The 24,135-nt window shown below is 43.3% G+C and overlaps 1 protein-coding gene across 4 annotated transcripts; it reads left to right on the top strand.

The window, feature by feature from the left end:
* The first annotated feature begins 50 nt into the window (after positions 1-50).
* Positions 51-22,489, top strand: LOC110615101 (kinesin-like protein KIN-8A). Of its 4 annotated transcripts, none has more exons than XM_021756810.2 (7): positions 51-1,675; positions 2,110-2,383; positions 2,603-2,653; positions 2,741-2,833; positions 2,920-3,285; positions 3,364-4,044; positions 22,428-22,489. In XM_021756810.2, exons 1-7 carry the CDS (start codon positions 831-833, stop codon positions 22,461-22,463), a joined length of 2,346 nt encoding a protein of 781 aa, XP_021612502.1. In that variant the 5' UTR covers positions 51-830; the 3' UTR covers positions 22,464-22,489. The 4 variants fall into 4 exon arrangements, with proteins under 4 accessions (XP_021612502.1, XP_043813067.1, XP_021612503.1 ...); XM_043957132.1 differs by lacking the exon at positions 22,428-22,489 and adding an exon at positions 7,230-7,289; XM_021756811.2 differs by lacking the exon at positions 22,428-22,489 and adding an exon at positions 6,542-6,709.
* Positions 22,490-24,135: the final 1,646 nt, after the last annotated feature.

The following is a 24,135-nucleotide window of genomic DNA, read 5'->3' as shown; positions in this document are numbered from 1 at the left end:
GCTAGAAAGCTCCTTTTGATCAAATTAAGAAGATAATGCTTGCTTACAAGCAGTTGTTTCAGTGTTTTGTGATACAATCCATGGGCAAAAAAGTCTGTGCTGCTTGATTGGATTTGGATCAAATTCCGTTCCTGCTATGTTAACAATATGATCAAGATCTATATAAATCAGCACTGTTTATTAACGACTTGGCATTTTAACCAACAACCATCAACGGTTCAGGATAGATGCTCACATAATCTTCATGGGGAAATGATGAACCTTAGCTCCACTGTATATTTTATTAATTATAATTAACCATTTTGGCTTTTACTTGCTTTGAAAGAGATTTGTAGTTTAATTATTCACACTATTAACTTTGCGACTGGGCCCCACAGCTCATGATATCTAACCGTTTTAGGGGCTGACAACAGCTTGACCGTTACAAAAAATTATTTTTCAAAATTTTCATTTCAAAAATTTAACCCTATTACCACTCCAGTTACTACTACTTCCAGTCCCTTCCACAGATGTTTCTCTCGCAAGTTGGATTTTGAACTACGAGAAGCAAAATGTGTAGTGGCACTAGCACCAAACTTCAAAAGTTTCACCTTGCCCGCTTTATTACTAGCCCTTGGTGTCTCCTCCAAATTAACTCGCAAAGTCGCAATCTTGCTCTTTCCCCCTTCTCCCTTTCCATTTCTCCTTTTAGCTGCAATTCAGTTCCATATCCCATCAGTTCCTCAACTTTCCAGGGAAATTTCAAAACTTTCTTGCATTTATAGCAGTTAATCGAACTGGGTTGGAGGAAAAAACCATAAAGGCATGTTTGAGTAGCGAGAAAATTTAGAATGCCAGTGTCAACCAGGTCTCAAATCAACAACCAAGACCAAAATGGCTCAAACACAGAGCAAAGAACAAGAAATACCTCGGATCAAGAAGGGACCCATGCGAGCGTTCCATTAAGAAACCCTCACCAAGGCTTGAAAGAGAAACTGAAAGCTTTGACTCTCTTGTATGAGCAGCAAAAAAAAGCTTCTTCAACTCTGAGGAACCTCTCTCCCAAACCTGAAGACAAAAGATTCTCGACAAATCCAAGCGTGGATCTCCTCAGTTCTTGCAGAAAAAAGGAGAAAGATTTTGAAGAAACCAAAGATTCTGAACAAGACAATGTAATTAAAGACAGTAAGATACCTACGGTGCCTACATTGCCTTATGCGATGCTTAATTCTACAGTCACAAGAAACCTTCAAGCCCCTGCGAACGATGCTAAGGAGAATCCTGTGATGGATCCAGATCGTGTTATTGGGTTCTCTTTGTGTGCAAGAAAAGCCAATGTTTCAACTACGGTCGCGAGGAAGCTTTCGATGGAAAGTTCAGTGCCACAAACAGAGCCAAGAGGGTTTCTTGGGAACGAAAATGTGCTAGAAGTAGGAAAATTGGAGGCTGTTTACCAGAAAAATGAGGCTAGTGAAAGCCGCATTTTAGTGTTTGTGAGGCTTAGGCCTATGTTCAGGAAAGAAAGAGAGGCTGGTTTGCGCTGCTGTGTGAAGATTGTGAATAGAAAAGATGTGTATTTGACCGAGTTTGCTAATGAGAATGATTATCTTAGGCTAAAGAGGATTCGTGGACGCCATTTCGCCTTTGATGCTTCCTTTTCGGATTCAACTTCTCAACAGGAAGTTTATTCTACCACGTGAGTTTTGATTGTTTCTATATGAATGACTAAATAATTTTCCTTGCTAACGAAATAAACTTATTTCTGGATACTTCAAATTCTAGTGATATTACCAGGAAATTTAACTCTGCCTATGCATTTGAATCTGCATTATTTTGCTGAATAGTTGTGATATGTGCTTGAAATAAAATTCCTGCTAATGTTTTTCAAAACTTGAGTTCCAGTTCCTGCTAATGTTGCTAAAAAAATTTGACACAATTATGCACTGAGACCCCTGCATCTAGTAATCTGTGTTTGTTTTGATTTGCATTCGCAATGCTAGCCAATGTGTTTGGTTGCTGAGAAAATGAGATGATGTTATGAGTAATGAAAAGTTAACAGACCATTTCTTAGGCTGGCAAGATTTTGTTTTTCTTAAACCAAAAAGTTGACCAATTGAATTGACTTTTCAGGACAGCAGACCTTGTGGAGGCAGTGTTGCAAGGAAGGAATGGATCAGTATTTTGCTATGGTGCCACTGGTGCTGGAAAAACATACACAATGCTTGGGACAACGGAGAATCCTGGAGTGATGGTATTGGCAATTAAGGATCTTTTCACCAAAGTTAGACAGAGAAGTTGTGATGGAAACCATACAGTTCGTCTTTCATACCTTGAAGTTTATAATGAAACTGTCAGAGATTTGCTCTCTCCTGGAAGGCCTCTAGTGCTCAGAGAAGATAAACAGGTCTACCCTCTACTTTACATTCAATATGTCTCTATTTTGCTTATCAGAAAATAAAACAAAATTTTCTGATACCTTTGCTATATCTCTGTCACACTTCAAAGACCAATTTTTTCTGTACTATTTCTCTTGCAAGAGATATGCTGCCAATAGACTGAAACATTCCCTCTAGCTTTTCTTTTCCAGGTTTAACTTTTTTTGTTAATTGTTCCAATGAAACAGGGAATTATAGCAGCTGGCCTCACTCAGTACAGAGCTTATTCTACAGATGAAGTAACTTCCACTTCCATAAAAGCTAGCTTTCAAGGTTAGTAGTTACTTGATTTGAAAAATTTGATATCTCCGTCTCTGTTGTGGCAGGTAATTGCATTGCTTCAAAAAGGAAATCAAAACCGAACAACTGAACCGACGCGTGCCAACGAAACCTCTTCAAGATCACATGCTATTCTGCAGGTCATCATTCTGATAGTTTTTTGGTTCCCTCATGGAAGAAAATTTCCTTGTATAATTTCTTTAAAGGTCTATTCTGCTCCTTTCAGGTTGTGGTTGAATACCGAGTTAAGGATGCTTCCATGAATGTTGTAAATAGAGTGGGGAAGCTCTCACTTATTGATCTTGCTGGGTCAGAGAGAGCTCTAGCAACTGATCAGAGAACTCTTAGATCACTTGAGGGTGCAAACATAAATCGGTCACTCCTTGCACTAAGCAGCTGCATCAATGCCCTTGTTGAGGGTAAGAAACACATACCATATCGAAACTCCAAGCTCACTCAACTTCTCAAGGATTCATTAGGTGGAGTTTGCAACACTGTAATGATTGCAAATATCAGTCCAGGCAATCTCTCATTTGGTGAAACTCAAAACACCCTGCATTGGGCTGATCGAGCGAAGGAGATTCGAACCAAGGTAAATGACCCTTTAAGCCTCTCTTCTTAGAACAGCCTAATCTCGTACTTTAACTCTTACCTTCTGCTTCAATTGCAGGCATGTGAGGCAAATTTTCAAATACAACATCTACCAGAATCTGAAACTGATAAGGCCAAGTTATTACTTGAATTGCAAAAAGAGAACCGTGAATTGCGAATACAATTAGCTCGCCAGCAACAAAAGCTACTAACCCTCCAAGTACAATCCTTGGCTGCAAATGCCTCCTCAACCCCTTCATCAATTTCCTCTCTCCTAACTCCTAATTCCCAAACAAATGATAAACGAAAAACTAGGCCTTCCACTTTAGCTGGAAACTGTTTCACTCCTGAATCTAGGAAAAGGAGAGAAGATGACACAGTTAGAGAGCTTCAGCGAACTGTGAAGACATTAGAGGCAGAGATTGAGAGAATGAAGAAAGAACATGGGTCACAAATAAAAAAGAAGGATGAACGTATTTATGAGCTTTCTCGTAAGAGTGTGAAAACACTGGGAAGAGATTCAAAAGAAGGGACAAAGAGAGTGGTAACTAGAGCCAGCTTGAGACCGAAGGAATCAAACATTGGTGAGTTGAAGAGTCCAAGTCACCGCTTCAAGTCACCGGCTCCAACTACAAAGAAACGAAGCTTTTGGGATATAACAACCGTTAACAGCCCATCCATGGCTACACTAACAAACGGAAGAAAAACAAGAGGTTGTGTAATTGCAGAACCTGCAGTAGCTCCTTCCATGCTTCTTCAGGTATTTGCTCTCCTCCTTTGTTTTCCCCTGCACAATAGAAACAGTATCATTTTCTACAACTAAAAGACAAATGGAAACAAAAAATGAACAGCAGTGTAAGTAACCTAAAATGGAACTGTACTGGTGTTAGGGTTTAAGTCTAACTTAAAGTTTTCGTAACTGGTGACAAGCCTAGCATACATATGATATATTGACATATCCTTGAGGTCTCAACATATATAAACATTAAATTTTAAAACTCAAACATGTTTAGATAAACAAACAGGCCCTCATCAAATGCTCCAAAATATGTAGTCACACACTCTTGAGTTCAAGCATCAATACATGTGATCATACATGCTCTTAAGTACAAGTTTTATCAATCAATTAAACATACATTTGACGACCTTACAACCATCCAGGGTACAATATATAAAATTTCGGGCCAAGTACAATATTCTATGCTATAAAATATTGCATGTCCACTATAATACATTTAAGGCTATTACATATTGTACATATATTTAAAGGAGTTCTCTATTTGATGCTTCCAAACTTGCAAATCCAGGGGTTAGAGGAGAGGTTAAGCTACTGAACATAGTTTAGTGAGTAAAACATAAATTTTATTTTAAAATTTTTTTAATCACATACCACGTTGTATAATACACACATTTCACAAATAATCTGCCAGTAGCCCCTCAAATATGCTCAACCTTCACTACAATTTTCTGGGACTTCTTCTTAAATATACATAAATAAATTTCATAATATCAAGAATGTAGAATGGGCCTTAATCTGTACCTTTTATTAACATAGTGCAAAAGCATAGAATTGGCCAACCTAGACTTATCACATCCATCACATCATGTACATATTTCTTACTCCATCAATCGGTTCGGCCTGCTAGATCCTCAACCACAATGAATAATTGATGAAAAGAATAGAAAGCATAGTGGTATAGATATAGAGGAACTTCACGTCACCGAAATGAAAGAAGGACTCAAAACAATGAGATTAGAGTAAGAATAGAAGATCACCAAAATAGAAAATATTCTCACCTCCTTGATTCAAGGTAGGCAATAGTAGACACGGTAGAAACTTTCAACCGAGCTTATCAAGCCACACCCATTGGTGACACTTCAAATCTAATATCTCTTTGTTGATGCTCCATTACCAGCAATAAAGGTCGAAATTCTCAAATTTAATGGAGTGGATCAGAAGGGCCGAATTACTCATGCGCAAATATATTTCAAAAACTGTAGTACCGATGATGTAATAAAGATTTATGTGCCTTTATTTAGAATGGTGGGAGCTCATCTCTTCTGGTTTCATAGACTTTGACACAAAATTTCTCATCTCTCTAGGGAGAAATTTACTATCCCACTATGGTGGGGTTCACAAAAGAAAGTTGTGCAAAGCATACCGCCAACCTTCAATAGAGTGTGGTGATGACAACATTTCCAGAGCAGTACATTTAAAATGAGAATCCAAACTTGAAACATGCGACAACAACATTTTAAGGGTAGCATCAGCAACAAAAATTTTGAGTTTTCACCATTTGTTACATATAAAGAAAAAATCTTAGGAGAAAATTAATTTTTTTTCAATCAATGGTGGATGTACAAATCAAAAGAGACCTCAAATATGCAACAGAAATTTACTCCTTTTTTCTACCTGTACGTCGAGGAAGAAGATGCTAGAACATGGGCTTAGAAAAAAAAAATCAAATGTCCATGTTCACCTACGAGCCCAAGCCCAAGGCCTAGACAAGTCTCATTTGACCCACAACACTTTAAAGACCCACTTGCCAAGCCTGTAGATAAAGTTTAAGAAGTTTGAAGTCTTCCTATTCCAATACAATCATTGTTTGTTTCAATATTCTATCAATCTCCTACTTGTGCTAAGGGATGAGAAGCACAAGTAGATAATGTATGCAAAGTTTGCGGTGCATACAATATTTATACCTAGACAGATACTCGGTCTTAAACTATCACAAAATTGTAATTAATATTTAGATTTTTTATGACTGAAGTTGTAATACCCGGCTAGAATCCGGTATCGAAATTCCTACCGTCCAGTGGAATCTCGGATGTCGGAAACCTCTAGAAGGGTAAAATCATGTTTTCAAAATATGTTTTAATGTATTTTATAGTTTTAAGCAAGAAAGAAATTGAGTTTTGAATGAAAAAGACTATGGAGGCATTCCCAGGTTCAGCCGCCGAACCTCAAGTTCGGCCGCCGAACATTGGATAGTTTAGGGGGGCAAGTTAGGCTTCCGAAAGTAGCAAAGGTTCGGCCGCCGAACCCCATGTTCAGCCGCCGAACTTGCATGAGTTTTGGAGGCACTTTAGGCTGCCGAAAGATGGTCTGGCCAGCCCCTATAAAAGGGCTCCATGGCCTAAACGGGCGAGCTTTCTCCCCATTTTCGGCCAACGGTGAGTCCATGCTCTCTCATGGTCGTTTTTTATGTTTTTCCTCCAATCTTTCGAGTTTTAACGAGTTTTATCTTGGTTTGAAGATATTTGAGCAAAAAGAGTAAAGTTGGTGACTTGGAGACAAAGGAGCGAGATCTCTCCCATCTCCGAGTTGGATCGTCTTCCCTCTCGATCTTCAAGAGGTTCGGACCCGAGGAACCGAGGACCCTAACAGTGAGTCAGCTGCTTCAGTGTCTTGTCAGAGCTAGCCTAAGGTGAGTAGAATGACTCTTTATGTTTCAAAGTAAATAATGAAAGTTTTAGCATGATTCACGCATCATGAATGCCATGAGATATATTAGGGTGCTTGCATTAGAATTCACGAATATGTTGCATTGCATATTATGTTGATTGATGTGGATGAATGTTGGATGATCCTTTAGCCCCCACTATGATATGATATGGTTATGGTACGGTACGGAAGACTAGTGAGGCCCATTCTACGCCCCTGGCACTATGTAAGAGAAAGACCAGTGAGGCCCATTCTACGCCCCTGTCACTAATGGAATGTTATGTTATGTTATGTTATGTTATGTAAGAGAAGACCAGTGAGGCCCATTCTACGCCCCTGGCACTATTGGAATGTGTAGAGGGCTATTGGTGACAAATTCATCCTTGATGTGATTTGTTTGTGATGTGATGCATTCCATGATATCATATGTTTTAAATATGATGTTTTATTATTCTGCTCACTGCGCTCTAGTAGCTCACCCCACTCCCTTAATCCCCTAGGTTTGCAGATACGGGATAGACCAGGAGGTCAGCTAGAGTAAAGTTATGGTTATGTAATAGCTAGTGGTGGACATGATAAATATTGAAATGTATTGAATAGTATTAAACAGTTATGTAATGTAATGGTGTTATTGAGGATAGAATTGTGCTTGACCCTAGTATGTTGTTAATCCCTTTTTAGTACATGATTTTAATGATGTTTATGTAAACCAAACTTAATACATATTATGTTACCCCATTGGAGCATTGTTGAGGACTCTAAGGTGGGGTTGATGTTTATGTTTATGAGTTGTGCATGCACAGGTTAAGTTTAAAAAATGAATGAGAAAGTTCAAAATTTTTATGTAATTGTTGATCATGTATGGGATTAAACAGGTTTACATGATGTATGTCAGGCTTGCTATGGGTCCCGGTGGCCTTAAGTTGATCCGGATCCTAGCGCCGGTAGCGGTCCGGATTCCGGGTCGTTACAGATTGGTATCAGAGCCCTAGGTTCATATGGTCGGACCTAGAGTGTCGAGCTCATAGATGTTCTAGAAGGTCAAGCACAATAGGAAAATCATGTCCACTAGGATAGGATGCAGAGTCCTGTCTTGAATGATGATGTGAAATGCCATGATTTTATGCATGTGCATTGATGATATGCTATGTATGTGATGTATGTGATGCGGGTTCATGTGTTTGTACATGAACCATTTGATGCTAATGTTTATGTGTTGGGTGTAACGCCCCGGAAATCCGGACCGCTACCGGCGCTAGGATCCGGGTCGACTTAAGGCCGCCGGGACCCGTAGCAAGCCTGACATATAACCTGTAAACCTGTATAATCCCATACATGATCAACAACATGCATAAAAAAATTAAAACTTTTCTTCATACAAACTGTCATCTACTAACTCAACCTGTGCATACTCTGAACATATACATAACATAGTCCCTCTGTGGGATCTCATCAAGCCTTAAAGGCAAAACAACCTGTGTTGAGTTAGTTTACATAAACATCATAACATAAGATCATGTATATACAAAAAGGATTAACAATATATTATGGTCAAGCACAACTCTATCCTCAATAACCTCATTACATAACATCCTGAATATTCTTACATTTCATCATAATACAATTGTCATGTCCACAAACTAACTATTTCATACATATGACTTTTTCTCGTCTTGCCTTCTCTATCTATCCCGTACCTGCAAACCTGGGGGTTAGGGGAGAGGGGTGAGCTAGATGCCCAGTGAGTAGAACTATAAAAGAAAATATTTAAAACATGCCATCATGAAATGCGTCACTGCACAAACAAATCACACCACGGATGGACTGATTCAAAAATCCCTCAGCTCCATGCCCGGCCCTATTATGGGCACCACAGGACTTCGTATTGCCCGGCCCTATTATGGGCACCACAGGACTTCGTACTCGGAGCTATTGCCCGGCCCTATTATGGGCACCACAGGACTTCGTATTGCCCGGCCCTATTATGGGCACCACAGGACTTCGTATCCAGAAGGCTAATGAATCATCCTAATGTCCATCCACTATCATCTATCACAACAATACAATGCGGCATAGTCGTGAATTCTAATGCAAACAACCTATAATATGATCATGAAGCATGATAAAAGCATTTCATTTCTTAATTTAAAAGGTTAAGTTTAGTTCCACTCACCTCTGGCTGACTCTGACAAACTCTGTAGCAGCTGGCTCACTACTGGGGTCCTTGGTTCCTCGGGTCCGAACCTACACAGGTGGACTCTAATGAGGGACCAAACATACATAAACATGACTCTAACATATTCCCCAAAAACCCCCTAAAACATCCTGAAAATATCACATAGAGATATGCATGAAGTGGCTGAACAGGGCACTTTCGGCGGCACCTTCGGCGGCCGAAAGTCCTGGACAGAGACGAAACTCAGGTAGGTTCGGCGGCACCTTCGGCGGCCGAAAGTGCCAGACAGAGACGAAAGTCTCTTTTCGGGGGCAACTTCGGCAGCCGAAAGGCCTGCCTCCCCAGCCATGTTCGGCGGCCGAAAGTGCCTTCGGCTGCCGAACCTGGTTTCTGCCAAAGGGCAGAAACTTGGCTCCTTTGTGCATTTTCGCCTCCAAACTCACCAATCGTGTATAAATCTCAACCAAAACATGCATACAAGATCCTAGGGGCCTCAAAACATCAAATACCCCAACTACAACACTTCAAGCATACTCAAACATGCCACATTGTTCAAAACATCAATATTAACTCCTAAACTCAACATATACCCTAACATGCATTTCTACCCATAGATCTTGCATAAAACTTATTTAAAACACATAAGGAGCTTAAGATCGGCTCTTACCTCTTGAAGATCGAGAGGGAGACGACCTAAACTTGGAGATCCACGAAAATGAGCTCCTGAGTTCCCAAAGCTCCAAAACTTGTTTCAAAAGCTAAAATCTTCCAAACCAAGTGAAAACAAGTGAAAATCTTGAAAGATTTAGAGGAAGAACATCAAAAAATGGGTGAGGGACGGCAGAGAGCTCACCTTGGCCGAAAATGGGAAAAAAGCTCGCCCGTTTTCGGCTAAAGGGCCCTTTTATAGTGGCTGGCCAGACCACGTTCGGGGGCCGAATGTGCCTCCGCATGCATGCCATGTTCGGCGGCCGAACATGAGGTTCGGCAGCCGAACCTGGACTTCCCTCACTCATGCTTTCGGGGGCCTAACGTGCCTCCAGAACGCATGCATGTTCGGCGGCCGAACTTGACTTTCGGCGGCCGAACCTGGGTTTTCCTCCAAGGACTTTTCATGCAAAAACTCATTTAATTTCATACTTAAAACCATTAAAACATGAAAACATTTTTATAAAACATGATTCTACCCTTCTAGAGATCTCCGACATCCGAGGTTCCACCGGACGGTAGGAATTTCGATACCGGAGTCTAGCCGGGTATTACATTGGGTGTTGTTTTTCAGTAAGCAAGATGAGAGGAACTTATCGATCTGTACGATTGACTGGAGTACCACCCCAGGATGAGGGCACAGATGCCCGTCCTCCTGCATTGCCTAGGGCAATGTCCTGCAGGTCTAGCAGGGAGAGAACATCAAGGGATCCTAGAAGGTCTTTTGATGTGAGCAGAAGGGGGACAATTCAAGGTGGAATGTCAGAAGATGTGGGGGATGATATGGATGTGGATCAGAGGAGGGATGGCAGTCTTGGAGTGAGTATGTCGGAAGAGGGCATGGGAGAGTCCCAAGGAGGCATTCAGGCCTCGGGATTTGTTCAGCCACCCCAGTACCCACCCTTTTTTCAGAATCCCTGGTATTCGATGGGAGGTACATCGGATTACCCTAGCTTTAGCCCTTACCACTCTCATATGCCATACCCACCTTTCTACCCACCATACTCACAGTACCCTATGTACCCACCCCCATCTTTCTACCCAAATACAGCAAACCCTAACCCAGGGGATGTTACACCTCCACCACCAGCAGAACCAGAAACCCAAGTACCTAAGCCTAGCTTATCTGGAGGGGGCAAGGTCAAGATGACCGATTACATGAAGCTGAGTGCTCCCCAGTATGAAACAGGTGATGACCCTTTTGAGTACCTTGGAAGGGTCAAGATGATTACAGATGAGATAGGAGCTGATGATAGTAGAGCCATTCAGATGGCTGGGTTCACACTAAAGTGCAAAAAGGCTCGAGAATGGTTTAAAATGGCTCGAGCTCAAGTGCATTTAATGCAGTATGTATGAAGTGTGGAAAGCCGCACAAAGGAGTATGTCGGTTTGGGACGACAGCCTGCTTCAGATGTGGGCAGGAGGGACACATGGCACGGGAGTGTCCTAGAGCAGCTTTTGTGGCACAGTCCCAACAGACAGCTTCTGGTAGTGTGGCTCAGCCAGTAGCTCCAGCCGCGACTCAGGCCATTGGCAGAGGCAGAGGCAGAGGGGCAGCCTCTTCTTCAGCGGGTTTCAGGGGTGAAGGTCCATCAGCTCTAGCACGGATCTTCACGATGACTCAGCAGGAGGCAAATGCATCAAACACAGTGGTGTCAGGTAATCTCATCATTGGTTGTTCTGATGTTTATGCCTTAATGGACCCTGGTGCATCGCATTATTTTATTGCTCCAAGGGCCGTCGAGAGGTTGGGGTTGATGGTCTCTGGGTTAGAGTGTCCCTTATGGGTCAGTGGACCCAAGTGTGATCCGTTAGTGGCACAGTCAGTCTGCCAGTGTAGTCCAGTTTTTGTTGAGGGAAGATGCCTTTCTGCCGACCTTGTGGTTCTAGATTTGACAGATTTTGACGTCATTCTAAGGATGGATTGGCTATCTACCCATGGTGCTACCTTGGACTGCAGAGACAAGGTAGTCAGGTTCAGATGTCAGGATGGATCAGAGGTTGTCTTCAGAGGAGACAGGAGGGGTACACCTAGAGGTTTGATATCAGCCCTACAGGCTCGTAGGCTGCTCAGGAGGGGTTGTCAGGGTTTTCTAACTCATGTGAGAGAGCTAGATATTCAGGTCAGAGAGCCCGCCTCAGTGCCCGTGGGTAGAGAGTTTTTAGATGTTTTTCCAGACGAGCTGCCAGGTTTACCACCTGCTAGGGAGATAGAGTTTGAAATTGAGTTGATGCCTGGAACCAGATCGATCTCTATCCCTCCCTACAGGATGGCACCAGCAAAACTGAAGGAGCTTAAGGAGCATTTGCAAGAGCTGGTAGATAAGGGCTTCATCCGACCTAGTACCTCACCTTGGGGTGCTCCAGTGCTGTTTGTGAAAAAGAAAAATGGATTCCTTAGACTTTGTATCGACTACAGGCAGTTGAACAAAGTCACTACCAAGAATAAGTACCCGTTGCCAAGGATCGATGATCTATTCGACCAGCTAGCAGGAGCAGGTTGTTTCTTCAAGATAGATCTGAGATCCAGGTACCATCAGCTGAGGATAAGGGAAGAGGATGTGCCGAAGACGGCATCCAGAACCAGATATGGGTACTATGAGTTTCTTGTGATGCCGTTCGAGTTAACCAATGCCCCTGCAGCATTTATGGATCTCATGAACAGAGTTTTCAGTCAGTACCTGGATCACTTTGTTATTGTCTTTATAGATAATATCTTAGTGTATTCCAGGAATGCAGAGGAGCATGCCCATCATCTGAGGTTGGTTTTGCAGACCTTGCGGGAACACGGCTTGTATGCCAAGTTCTCCGAGTGTGAGTTCTGGTTGAGTAACATTTCATTCTTGGGGCATATTGTGTCAGAAAATGGAATCGAAGTGGACCCTAAGAAGGTGGAAGCTGTAGCTAACTAGCCTAGACCCACTATGGCGACAGAGATCAAAAACTTCTTGGGTTTGGCAGGTTACTACAGGAGGTTCGTTCAGGACTTCTCAAAAATTGCAGCTTCTATGACCAGATTGACTAAGAAGAAGAACCAGAGGTTTGTGTGGACCGACCAGTGTGAGGAGAGCTTTGAGGAGCTAAAGAAAAGGTTGACTTCAGCACCGGTGTTAGCTCTGCCGACTAGTAATGAGGACTTCACAGTCTATTGTGATGCATCCCGTGTGGGATTAGGTTGTGTGTTAATGCAGAATGAAAGGGTGATTGCTTATGCTTCTAGGCAGCTGAAGAAGCACGAGTTGAATTACCCTACACATGACCTAGAGATGGCAGCTGTAATCTTTGCACTCAAGATGTGGATGCACTACCTGTATAGGGTAAAATGTGAGGTCTTCACAGATCATAAGAGCCTGCAGTATATCTTGAGTCAGAGAGAGTTGAATTTGAGGCAGAGAAGATGGGTGGAACTGCTTAGTGACTATGATTGCAAGATCCAGTACCATCCGGATAAGGCTAATATTGTGGCAGACGCCTTAAGCCGAAAATCACTTGGCAGTTTGTCCCATATTTCAGCAAAGAGGAGGCCAGTGGTGAAGCAGTTCTTCGAGCTTGTTAATGAAGGTTTGCAGTTGGAGTTGTCTGGTACAGGTGCTTTGATAGCCTAGATGAAAGTGGCACCCGTGTTTCTGGAGCAGGTGGCTCAGAAATAGCACGAGGACCCATAGTTAGTGAAGATTGCCAGAACTGTTCAGTCAGGCAAGGACGAAAAGTTCAGATTTCACAGCAAAGGGATCCTCCCCTATGAGAATAGATTGTGTGTACCAGATGACGTGGGTCTAAAGGGAGACATTATGAGAGAGTCTCATAATGCCAAATACAGTGTTCACCCTGGAGCCACCAAGATGTATCAAGATTTGAAGAGAGTGTATTGGTGGCCAGCTATGAAAAGAGAAGTGGCACAGTTCGTGTCAGCCTGCGAAGTATGTCAGAGGGTGAAGCTGGAACATCAGAAGCCGGCTGGAATGCTCAACCCACTACCTATTCCAGAGTGAAAATGGAAGAATATAGCTATGGACTTCATAATGGAGTTACCGGCAGCGTCCAACAGATTGGACTCCATATGGGTGATTGTGGACTGACTAACCAAATCTGCTCACTTCATCCCTGTCAGGAGTGGCTATTCTGTGGACAAGTTGGCGCAGGTGTATGTTGATGAGGTTGTCAGGTTGCATGGGGTTCCTGTTTCAATAATGTCTGATAGAGGGCCCCAGTTTACCTCCAGGTTTTGGCGAAGTCTGCAGAACGCCATGGGTACCAGGTTGGACTTCAGCACTGCTTTCCATCTTCAGACTGACGGACAGTCAGAGAGGACCATCTAGACAATAGAAGATATGCTCAGAATGTGTGTGCTAGATTTTGGCAGTTCTTGGAGGCAGCATCTACCTTTGGTGGAGTTTGCCTACAATAACAGCTATCATGCTAGTATAGGGATGACTCCATATGAAGCTCTATATGGAAGGAAGTGCAGGTCACCTGTCTGTTGGGAAGAAGTTGGAGAAAGGGCCTTGGCAGGGCCTGAGCTAGTAGAGATCACCAGCAGAGTGGTGCCCATAATCAGAGAAAGGATCAAGACTGCTGTGAGCAGGCAAAAGAGTTATGCAGATATCCGCAGAAGGTAAGTAGAGTTTCAGGAGGGGGATTTGGTATTGCTCAAGGTGTCTCCTATGAAGGGGGTGATTCGGTTCGGGAAGAAAGGTAAGCTAGCTCCACGGTACATCGGACCCTTTGAGGTCTTGCAGAAGATTGGGAATGTATCGTACAAGTTGGACCTACATGCTTCAATGGAGAGAATCCATCCGGTTTTCAATGTTTCTTTGTTGAGGAAATTCGTGTCAGATCCGGGCAAGGTTCTTAGTGAACCTGATGTGGAGATCCAAGAAGATCTCACTTATGTTGAGCAGCTAGTACGGATCATAGACACCCAGATCAAAAAGCTAAGGAACAAGGAAATTTCGACATCCGAGATTCCACCGGACGGTAGGAATTCCGACACCGGAGTCTAGCCGGGTATTACATTCTTCCCCCCTTAAGAACATTCGTCCCCGAATGTTCACCAAACAAACATTAGCATGGCATAAAAATATAAACACACAACAAAGCACATAAAACTCACCTTAGAAGAGATGAGGATATTGCTGGAGCATGGACTCCCGTGTCTCCCAGGTACACTCTTCGATGTTGTGGTGATTCCAAAGGACTTTCACCATCGGGATTTCCTTGTTCCTTAGCTTCCTGATTTGGGTGTCTAGGATCCGTACTGGCTGCTCAACATAGGTGAGATCTTCTTGGATCTCCACATTAGGCTCACTAAGAACCTTACCCGGATCTGACACAAACTTTCGTAGCATAGAAACATGGAAAACCGGATGGATTCTCTCCATTGAAGCAGGTAAATCTAGTTTATACGATACATTCCCAATCCTTTGCAAGATCTCAAAGGGTCCGATGTACCGTGGAGCTAGCTTACCTTTTTTTCCGAACCAAATCACCCCTTTCATTGGAGACACCTTGAGCAATACCAAATCCCCCTCCTGAAACTCTACTTGCCTTCTGCGGATATCTGCATAACTCTTTTGCCTGCTCACAGTAGTCTTGATCCTTTCTCTGATTATGGGCACCACTCTGCTGGTGATCTCTACTAGCTCAGGACCTGCCAAGGCCCTTTCTCCAACTTCCTCCCAACAGACAGGCGACCTGCACTTCCTTCCATACAAAGCTTCATATGGAGCCATCCCGATGCTAGCATGATGGCTGTTATTGTAGGCAAACTCCACCAAAGGTAGATGCTGCCTCCAAGAACCCCCAAAATCCAGCACACACATTCTGAGCATATCCTCTATTGTTTGGATGGTCCTCTCTGATTGTCCGTCCGTCTGAGGATGGAAAGCAGTACTAAAATCCAACCTGGTACCCATAGCATTTTGCAGACTCTGCCAAAACCTGGAGGTGAACTGGGGTCCTCTATCAGACACTATTCAAACAGGAACCCCATGCAACCTGACAACCTCATCAACATACACCTGCGCCAATTTGTCCACAGAGTAGTTACTCCTGACAGGAATGAAGTGAGCAGATTTAGTCAGTCTGTCCACAATCACCCATATGGAGTCTAACCTGTTGGACAATGCCGGTAACCCCACCACGAAGTCCATAGCAATATTCTCCCATTTCCACTCTGGAATAGGTAGTGGGTTAAGCATCCAGCCGGCTTCTGATGTTCCAGCTTCACCCTCTGACATACTTCGCAGGCTGACACAAACTGTGCCACTTCTCTCTTCATAGCTGGCCACCAATAAACTCTTCTCAGATCTTGGTACATTTTGGTGGCTTCCGGGTGAACACTGTATCTGGCATTATGAGCTTCCCTCATAATGTCTCCCTTTAAACTCACGTCATTTGGTACACACAATCTATTCCCATAGCGGAGGATCCCCTTGCTGTCAAATCTGAACTCTTCATTCTTGCCTGACTGAACAGTCCTGGCAATCTTTACTAACTCTGGGTCCTCGTGCTGTTTCTGAGCCACCTGCTCCAGAAACACGGGTGTTACTCTCATCTGGACTATCAAAGCACCTGTACCAGACAACTCCAACTGTAAACCTTCATTAATGAGCACGAAGAACTGCCTCACCACTGGTCTTCTCTCTGCTGAAATATGGGACAAACTGCCAAGTGATTTCCGGCTTAAGGCGTCTGCCACAACATTCGCCTTACCCGGATGGTACTGAATCTTGCAATCATAGTCACTGAGCAGTTCTACCCATCTTCTCTGCCTCAAATTCAGCTCTCTTTGACTCAGGATGTACTGCAGGCTCTTATGATCTGTGAAGATCTCACATTTTACCCCATAAAAGTAGTGTCTCCACATCTTGAGTGCAAAGATCATCGCTGCCATTTCTAGGTCATGTGTAGGGTAATTCAACTCATGCTTCTTCAGCTGTCTAGAAGCATAAGCAATCACCATTTCATTCTGCATTAGCACACAACCCAGTCCCACTCGGGACGCATCACAATACACTGAGAAGTCTTCATTACTAGATGACAGAGCTAACACTGGTGCTGAAGTCAACCTCTTCTTTAGCTCCTCAAAGCTCTCTTCACACTGGTCGGTCCACACAAACCTCTGGTTCTTCTTAGTCAGTTTGGTCATAGGAGCTGCAACCTTAGAGAAGTCCTGAACGAACCTCCTGTAGTAACCTGCCAAACCCAAGAAGCTCTTAATCTCTGTCACTGTAGTGGGTCTAGGCCAGTTAGCTACAACTTCCACTTTCTTGGGGTCTACCTCGATTCCATTTTCTGACACAACGTGCCTCAAGAATGAAATGCTCCTCAACCAAAACTCACACTTGGAGAACTTGGCATACAAGCCGTGTTCCCTCAAGGTTTGCAGAACTAACCTCAGATGATGGGCATGCTCCTTTGCATTCCTGGAATACACTAAGATATCATCTATGAAGACAATAACAAAGTGATCCAGGTATTGGCTAAACACTCTGTTCATGAGATCCATGAATGTTGTAGGGGCATTGGTTAACCCGAACGGCATCACAAGGAACTCATAGTGCCCATATCTGGTTCTGAATGCCGTCTTCGGTACATCCTCTTCTCTTATCCTCAGCTGGTGGTACCCCGATCTCAGATCTATCTTGGAGAAACAACCTGCTCCGGCTAGCTGGTCAAATAGATCGTCGATCCTTGGCAACGGGTACTTATTCTTGGTAGTGACCTTGTTCAACTGCCTGTAGTCGATACAAAGTCTGAGGGATCCATCCTTCTTTTTCACAAATAGCACTGGAGCACCCCAAGGTGAGGTACTCGGTTGGATGAAGCCCTTATTTACCAGCTCTTGCAACTGCTCCTTAAGCTCCTTCAATTCTGCTGGTGCCATCCTATAGGGAGGGATAAAGATCGGTCTGGTTCCAGGCATCAACTCAATTTCGAACTCTATCTCCCTAGCAGGTGGTAAACCTAGCAGCTCGTCTGGGAAAACGTCTAAGAACTCACTGACCAAGGGCACTGAGGCGGGCTCTCTGACATGACTATCCAGCTCTCTCACATGAGCCAGAAAACCCTGACAACCCCTCCTGAGTAGCCTACGAGCCTGAAGGGCTGATATCAAACCTCTAGGTGTACCCCTCCTGTCTCCTCTGAAGACAACCGCTGACCCATCCTGACATCTGAACTTGACTACCTTGTCTCTACAGTCCAAGGTAGCATCATGGGTAGATAGCCAATCCATCCCTAGAATGACGTCAAAATCTGTCAAATCTAGAACCACAAGGTCGGCAGAAAGGCATTTTCCCTCCACAAAGACTGGACTACACTGGCAGACTGACTCTGCCACTGACAAGTCACACTTGAGTCCACTGACCCATAGGGGACACTCTAACCCAGAAACCATCAAACCCAACCTCTCGACGGCCCTCAGAGCAATGAAAGAATGAGATGCACCAGGGTCCATTAAGGCATAAACATCTGAACAACCAATGATGAGATTACCTGACACCACGGTGTTTGATGCATTTGCCTCCTGCTGTGTCATGGTGAAGATCCGTGCTGAAGCTGATGGACCTTCACCTCTGAAACCCGCTGAAGAAGAGGCTGCCCCTCTCCCTCTACCTCTGCCACTGGCCTGAGTCGCGGCTGGAGCTATTGGTTAAGCCACACTACCAGAGGCTATCTGCTGAGACTGTGCCATAAAAGCTGCTCTAGGACACTCCCGAGCCATGTGTCCCTCCTGCCCACATCTGAAGCAGGCTGTCGTCCCAACCAGACATACACCCTTGTGCGGCTTCCCACACTTCCTACATACTGCATTATCTGCACCTGAGCTCGAGCCACTTCCCAATCCCAGACTTGACTTGATCTTGCTTCAGAACTTGTTCTTCTTAGACTTGGCCTTACCCCACTTTTTACTGTCTGAAGCTGCTGCACTCAGAGAAGAAGGGTCTAACCTTCCCCCACCTGGGGTCTTGGAACCAGAAGGCTGTGCCACTGACTGCTTAACTTTCCCTTCGATGATTGCACTAGCCTCCATCCTCCGAGCCATATCCACAATGGCATGGAAACTCTCCCTCTCTGCTGACTGAATCAAGGAGGAATACCTGGAATGGAGCCTCATGATATACCTCCTTGACTTCTTCTGATCTATATCCAGATTCTGCCCAGCAAACGGCAACAGCTCCAAGAACCTGTCTGTGTATTCATCCACACTCATCTCATCTGACTGCCTTAACTGCTCAAATTCAATCATCTTCAACTCCCTTAAACTGTCAGGGAAAGCCCATCCTGCAAACTCATTTGCAAACTCCTCCCATGATAGGCTGTCCAATCTCGGGTTCACATAGTTTTTGAACTACTCACGGGCCTTCTTGCATTTTAGTGTGAACCCGGCCATCTGAATGGCTCTACTGTCATCAGCTCCTATCTCATCTGTAATCGTTCTGACCCTCTCAAGATACATAAACGAGTCATCACCGATTTCATACTGGGGAGCACCCAACTTCATGTAGTCGGTCATCTTGACCTTGCTCCCTCCAGATGAGCTAGGTTTAGGCATTTGGGTTTCTGGGACAGTAGGTGCTGCTGATGGTGGAGGAGGTGCAGCATCCCCTGGGGTAGGGTTTGTTGTACCTGGTTAGAAGGACGGGGGTGGGTACATAGGGTACTGTGGGTATAATGGGTAGAAAGGTGGGTATGGCATGTGAGAGTGATAAGGGTTAAAGCTGGGGTAATCCGATGTACCTCCCATCGAATACTCGGGATTCTGAGAAAAGGGTGGGTACTGGGGTGGCTGAACAAATCCTGAGGCCTGAGTGCCTCCTTGGGACTCTCCCATACCCTCCTCCGACATACTCACTCCAAGACTGCCATCCCTCCTTTGATCCACATCCATATCATCCCCCACATCCTCTGACATTCCTCTTTGAACTGTTCCCCTTACTGATCTGCTTCTATTCATATCCAAAGACCTTCTAGGGTCTCTCACTGCTCTTTCCTTGCTAGACCTGCTAGACATTGCCCTTGGCAATGCAGGGGACGAGCACTCATGCCCTCATCCTCCGGTGGTACTCCAGTCAATCGTGCAGATCGACGAGTTCCTCTCATCCTGTTTACTGAAAAATAGCACACATAGCATAACATTAGCATCAAATGGTTCATGTGCAAACACATGAACCCGCATCACATACATCACATACATAGCATATCATTAATGCACATGCATATAATCATGGCATTTCACATCATCATTCAAGACAGGACTCTACATCCTATCCTAGTGGACATGATTTTCCTATTGTGCTTGACCTTCTAGAACATCTATGAGCCCGACACTCTAGGTCCGACCATATGAACCTAGGGCTCTGATACCAATCTGTAACGACCCGAAAATCCGGACCGCTACCGGCGCTAGTATCCAGATCGGCTTAAGGCCGCCGGGACCCGTAGCAAGCCAAATATTCATCCTGTTAACCTGTTTAATCCCATACATGATCAACACATACATAAAAATTTTGAACTTTTCTTTTCATTCAATCACCAAACTCAACCTGTGCATGCACTATTCATATACATAATCATCAACCCCACACTGGAGTCCTCAACAAAGCTCCAATAGGGTAATATAACATATAGTGAGTTTGGCTTACTTAAAACATCATTAAACCATTACATTTGAAAGATCATGTAAACAAAGGGATTAACATCCAACTAGGGTCAAGCACAACTATAATCCTCAATAACATCATTACATTACATAACTAATTAATACTAATCATTACATTTCAATACTTATCATGTCCACCACTAGCTATTACATGACCATGACTTTACTCTTCTTAACCTCCTGGTCTAACCCGTACCTGCAAACCTGGGGTTAAGGGAGTGGGGTGAGCTACTAGAGCCCAGTGAGCAGAATAATAAAATATTTAAATTATATGCTATAATGGAATGCATCACATCACAAACAAATTACATCAAGGATGGTTTTGTCACCAATAGTCCTCAACATACCCAATAGTGCCAGGGGCGTAGAATGGGCCTCGACCTGGTCTTTCTCTTAACATAACATACATAACATAACATTCCTATAATGCCAGGGGCGTAGAATGGGTCTCGACCTGGTCTTTCTCTTAACATAGTGCCAGAGGCATAGAATGGGCCTCGACCTGGACTTCCATACCATACCATATCATATCACATCATATCATACGAGGACTAAAGGATCATCCAACACCCATCCACATCATCATCATATTATGCAATGCAACATATTCGTGAATTCTAATGCAAACAACCTAATATATTTCATGGCATTCGTGATGCATGAACATGCTCTAAAACTTATTTATTTACTTTGAAACATAAAGAGTCATTCTACTCACCTTAGGCTAGCTCTGACAAGACTCTGAAGCAGCTGACTCACTGCTGGGGTCCTCGGTTCCTCGGGTCCGAACCTACACAGGTGGACTCAAATGAGGGACCAAACATACATGAACATGACTCTAAAATACTCCCCAAAAACCCCCTAAAACACCATGAAACAATCACATAAATCATGCAAAAGAAGGCTGAACAGGGCAGTTTCGGCGGCAGGTTCGGCGGCCGAAAGTCCCTCCAGAGCCGAAAGTTATGCACCTTCGGCGGCACTTTCGGCGGCCGAAGGTTCCCTCTAGAGACGAAACTCATGCATGTTCGGCGGCACCTTCGGCGGCCGAAACTCCCTTCCAGAGCCGAAAGTCCTCTTTCGGGGGCAGGGTTCGACAGCCGATACATGCTACCACAGGCAGGTTCGGCGGCCGAAAAAGCCTTCGGCTACCGAACCTGAGTTCTTCCCAAGGGCAGAACTCAGCCTCTTTCATGCATAAAAACCTCCCAACTCATTCCATCATGCATTTACCTAGTCTACAACATGCAAACTCAAGCCAACAAGCACATAGGGGTCTCAAACTAACTTAAACCCCAACCAAAACACATTAAACAACCCACATTGCTCATAAACATAACATAAACCCATAAAACCAACAATAACCTAAACATGCATTTTTACCCCATCAAACTTCATAAAACTCGTTTAAAACATAAAAAAAAGTATGGACCTACTCTTACCTCTTGAAGATCGAGAGGAGAGACGATCTAACTCGGAGATGGGAGAGATCTCGCTCCTTGGGTCTCCAAGTTCCAAAACTTGCTCTTTTGTTCAAATATCTTCAAAACAAAGGTGAAAACTCATTAAAATCATGAAAGATTTGAAGAAAGAACTCAAGATCGGCGTGAGGGAGGCGGAGACTCACCTTGGTCGAAAATGGGAAGAAAAGCTCGCCCGTTCGGACATGGAGACCCCTTTATAGGTGGCTGGCCAGGCCACTTTCGGGGGCCTAACGTGCCTCCACATGCATGCCATGTTCGGCGGCCGAACCTGGACTTCCCTCACTTATGCCTTCGGGGGCCTAAAGCACTCCCGAAGCGCAAGCATGTTCGACAGCCGAACTTGAGGTTCGGCGGCCGAACCTGGGTCTTCCTCCAAGGCTATTTTCATACAAAACTCATTTCCTTTCTTGCTTAAAACCGTAAAATACATTAAAACATTTTATAAAAATATGGTTTTACCCTTCTAGAGGTTTTCGACATCCGAGATTCCACCGAACGGTAGGAATTCCGACACCGGAGTCTAGCCGGGTATTACAAAATTCATCCTTGATGTGATTTGTTTGTGATGTGATGCATTTCCATGATATCATATGTTTTAAATATGATGTTTTATTATTCTGCTCACTAGGCTCTAGTAGCTCACCCCACTCCCTTAATCCCCCAGGTTTGTAGGTACGGGATAGACCAGGAGGTCAGCTAGAGTAAAGTTATGGTTATGTAATAGCTAGTGGTGGACATGATAAATATTGAAATGTATTGAATAGTATTAAACAGTTATGTAATGTAATGGTGTTATTGAGGATAGAATTGTGCTTGACCCTAGTATGTTGTTAATCCCTTTTTAGTACATGATTTTAATGATGTTTATGTAAACCAAACTTAATACATGTTATGTTACCCCATTGGAGCATTGTTGAGGACTCCAAGGTGGGGTTGATATTTATGTTTATGAGTTGTGCATGCACAGGTTAAGTTTGGAAAATGAATGAGAAAGTTCAAAATTTTTATGTAATTGTTGATCATGTATGAGATTAAACAGGTTTACATGATGTATGTCAAGCTTGCTACGGGTCCCGGCGGCCTTAAGCTGATCCGGATCCTAGCGCCGGTAGCGGTCCGGATTCCGGGTCGTTACAGAAGTTACTAGTACCAAAGGGAGTGGCAGTAGTTTGAGATAGCCAAAAGTCATTCCAAGATTGTTACAGGCACTCCATTAAAGAACTCAACAAGGTAATAATGCCAATTGACTTGTTGGAGAAGCCCGAACCTCTCTCAAAACCCGTCCAGCAAACCCAATGGAAGAAGTTACCCTTGAAGTAGATAAAAAGGATACGTTTTAGAACTGCACTAATTAATAATATAAAAGAATAGCTAGTTAACCTTTTGAAACGCAAAATAACAAGTTTTGCATGACATTCAGATGATATAATAGGTGTAAATCCTACCATAATCACTCACAAATTGAGTACAGAAGACTCGATTAAATCAATCAAGCAAAGAAAAGGGATTTGCACCAAAAATGCAGTAAATAATTAAAAAAGTTAATAAACTTTCGGTACATGATTAATCAAAGAAGTACAGTACCTTACATTAACTCGTCCATGTGGTGCTGTTAAAAGATTAAACGGAAAGTGGAGGATATGTGTGGATTTCATAGATTTAAATAAGGCGTGCCCAAAGTTATGTAGAGTCTCTTTTCTTGATGCTATTTCAGAATACCATCAAATTTTTATGGATACCAAGTATGTCGAGAAGGTCACATTTATCACAGATGAGGGAGTTTTATGTTATAAAGTAATGCTCTTTGGATTAAAGGATGTAAGGGCAACATATCAAAGTTTTAAGGAGGTTTACGTGGATGACATAATGGTAAAAAGATGCATTTTGGAGGACCACACGGACAATGTTTAACAAGCTCTAGACATATTGAACAAAACAAGTATAAAAACTAAACCCTGAAAAGTATACTTTTAGGGTAAAGTAATACAGGACATAGAAGCACCTGACGACATCCAAAAACTAAATGGGCGAGTGACATCTTTGAGGTTCATATCATGTTCCGCCAAAAGATGTCTCCCCTTTTTTAAGACCTTGAAAGGAAAAAAATTTATTTGGGGGAAAGAATGTGTCAAGAATTTTAAAAAATTTGAAAGATTCTTTATGCAAGGTTTTATTTTTGTATTTATCTATGAAGTAGAAAACAATAAGTTCAGTCCTTGTGAGAGAAGAGGAGGGTGAGGTAAGTACTAATTACCATTGCAAAAGGTGCTCTACAAGCTGAAGTTGTCGGGGTGGCTGTCCACCTGGTTTGTCATATTGTCAACCTAGACATCGAGTATGTTCCTAAAAGTACAATGAAAGCCCATGCTTTA

This window comes from Manihot esculenta, chromosome 5 (assembly GCF_001659605.2).
Source record: "Manihot esculenta cultivar AM560-2 chromosome 5, M.esculenta_v8, whole genome shotgun sequence".
NCBI lineage: Eukaryota > Viridiplantae > Streptophyta > Magnoliopsida > Malpighiales > Euphorbiaceae > Manihot > Manihot esculenta.
Note: the sequence above shows the minus strand (reverse complement) of the source record. Positions and strands in the feature narration are given on the sequence as shown.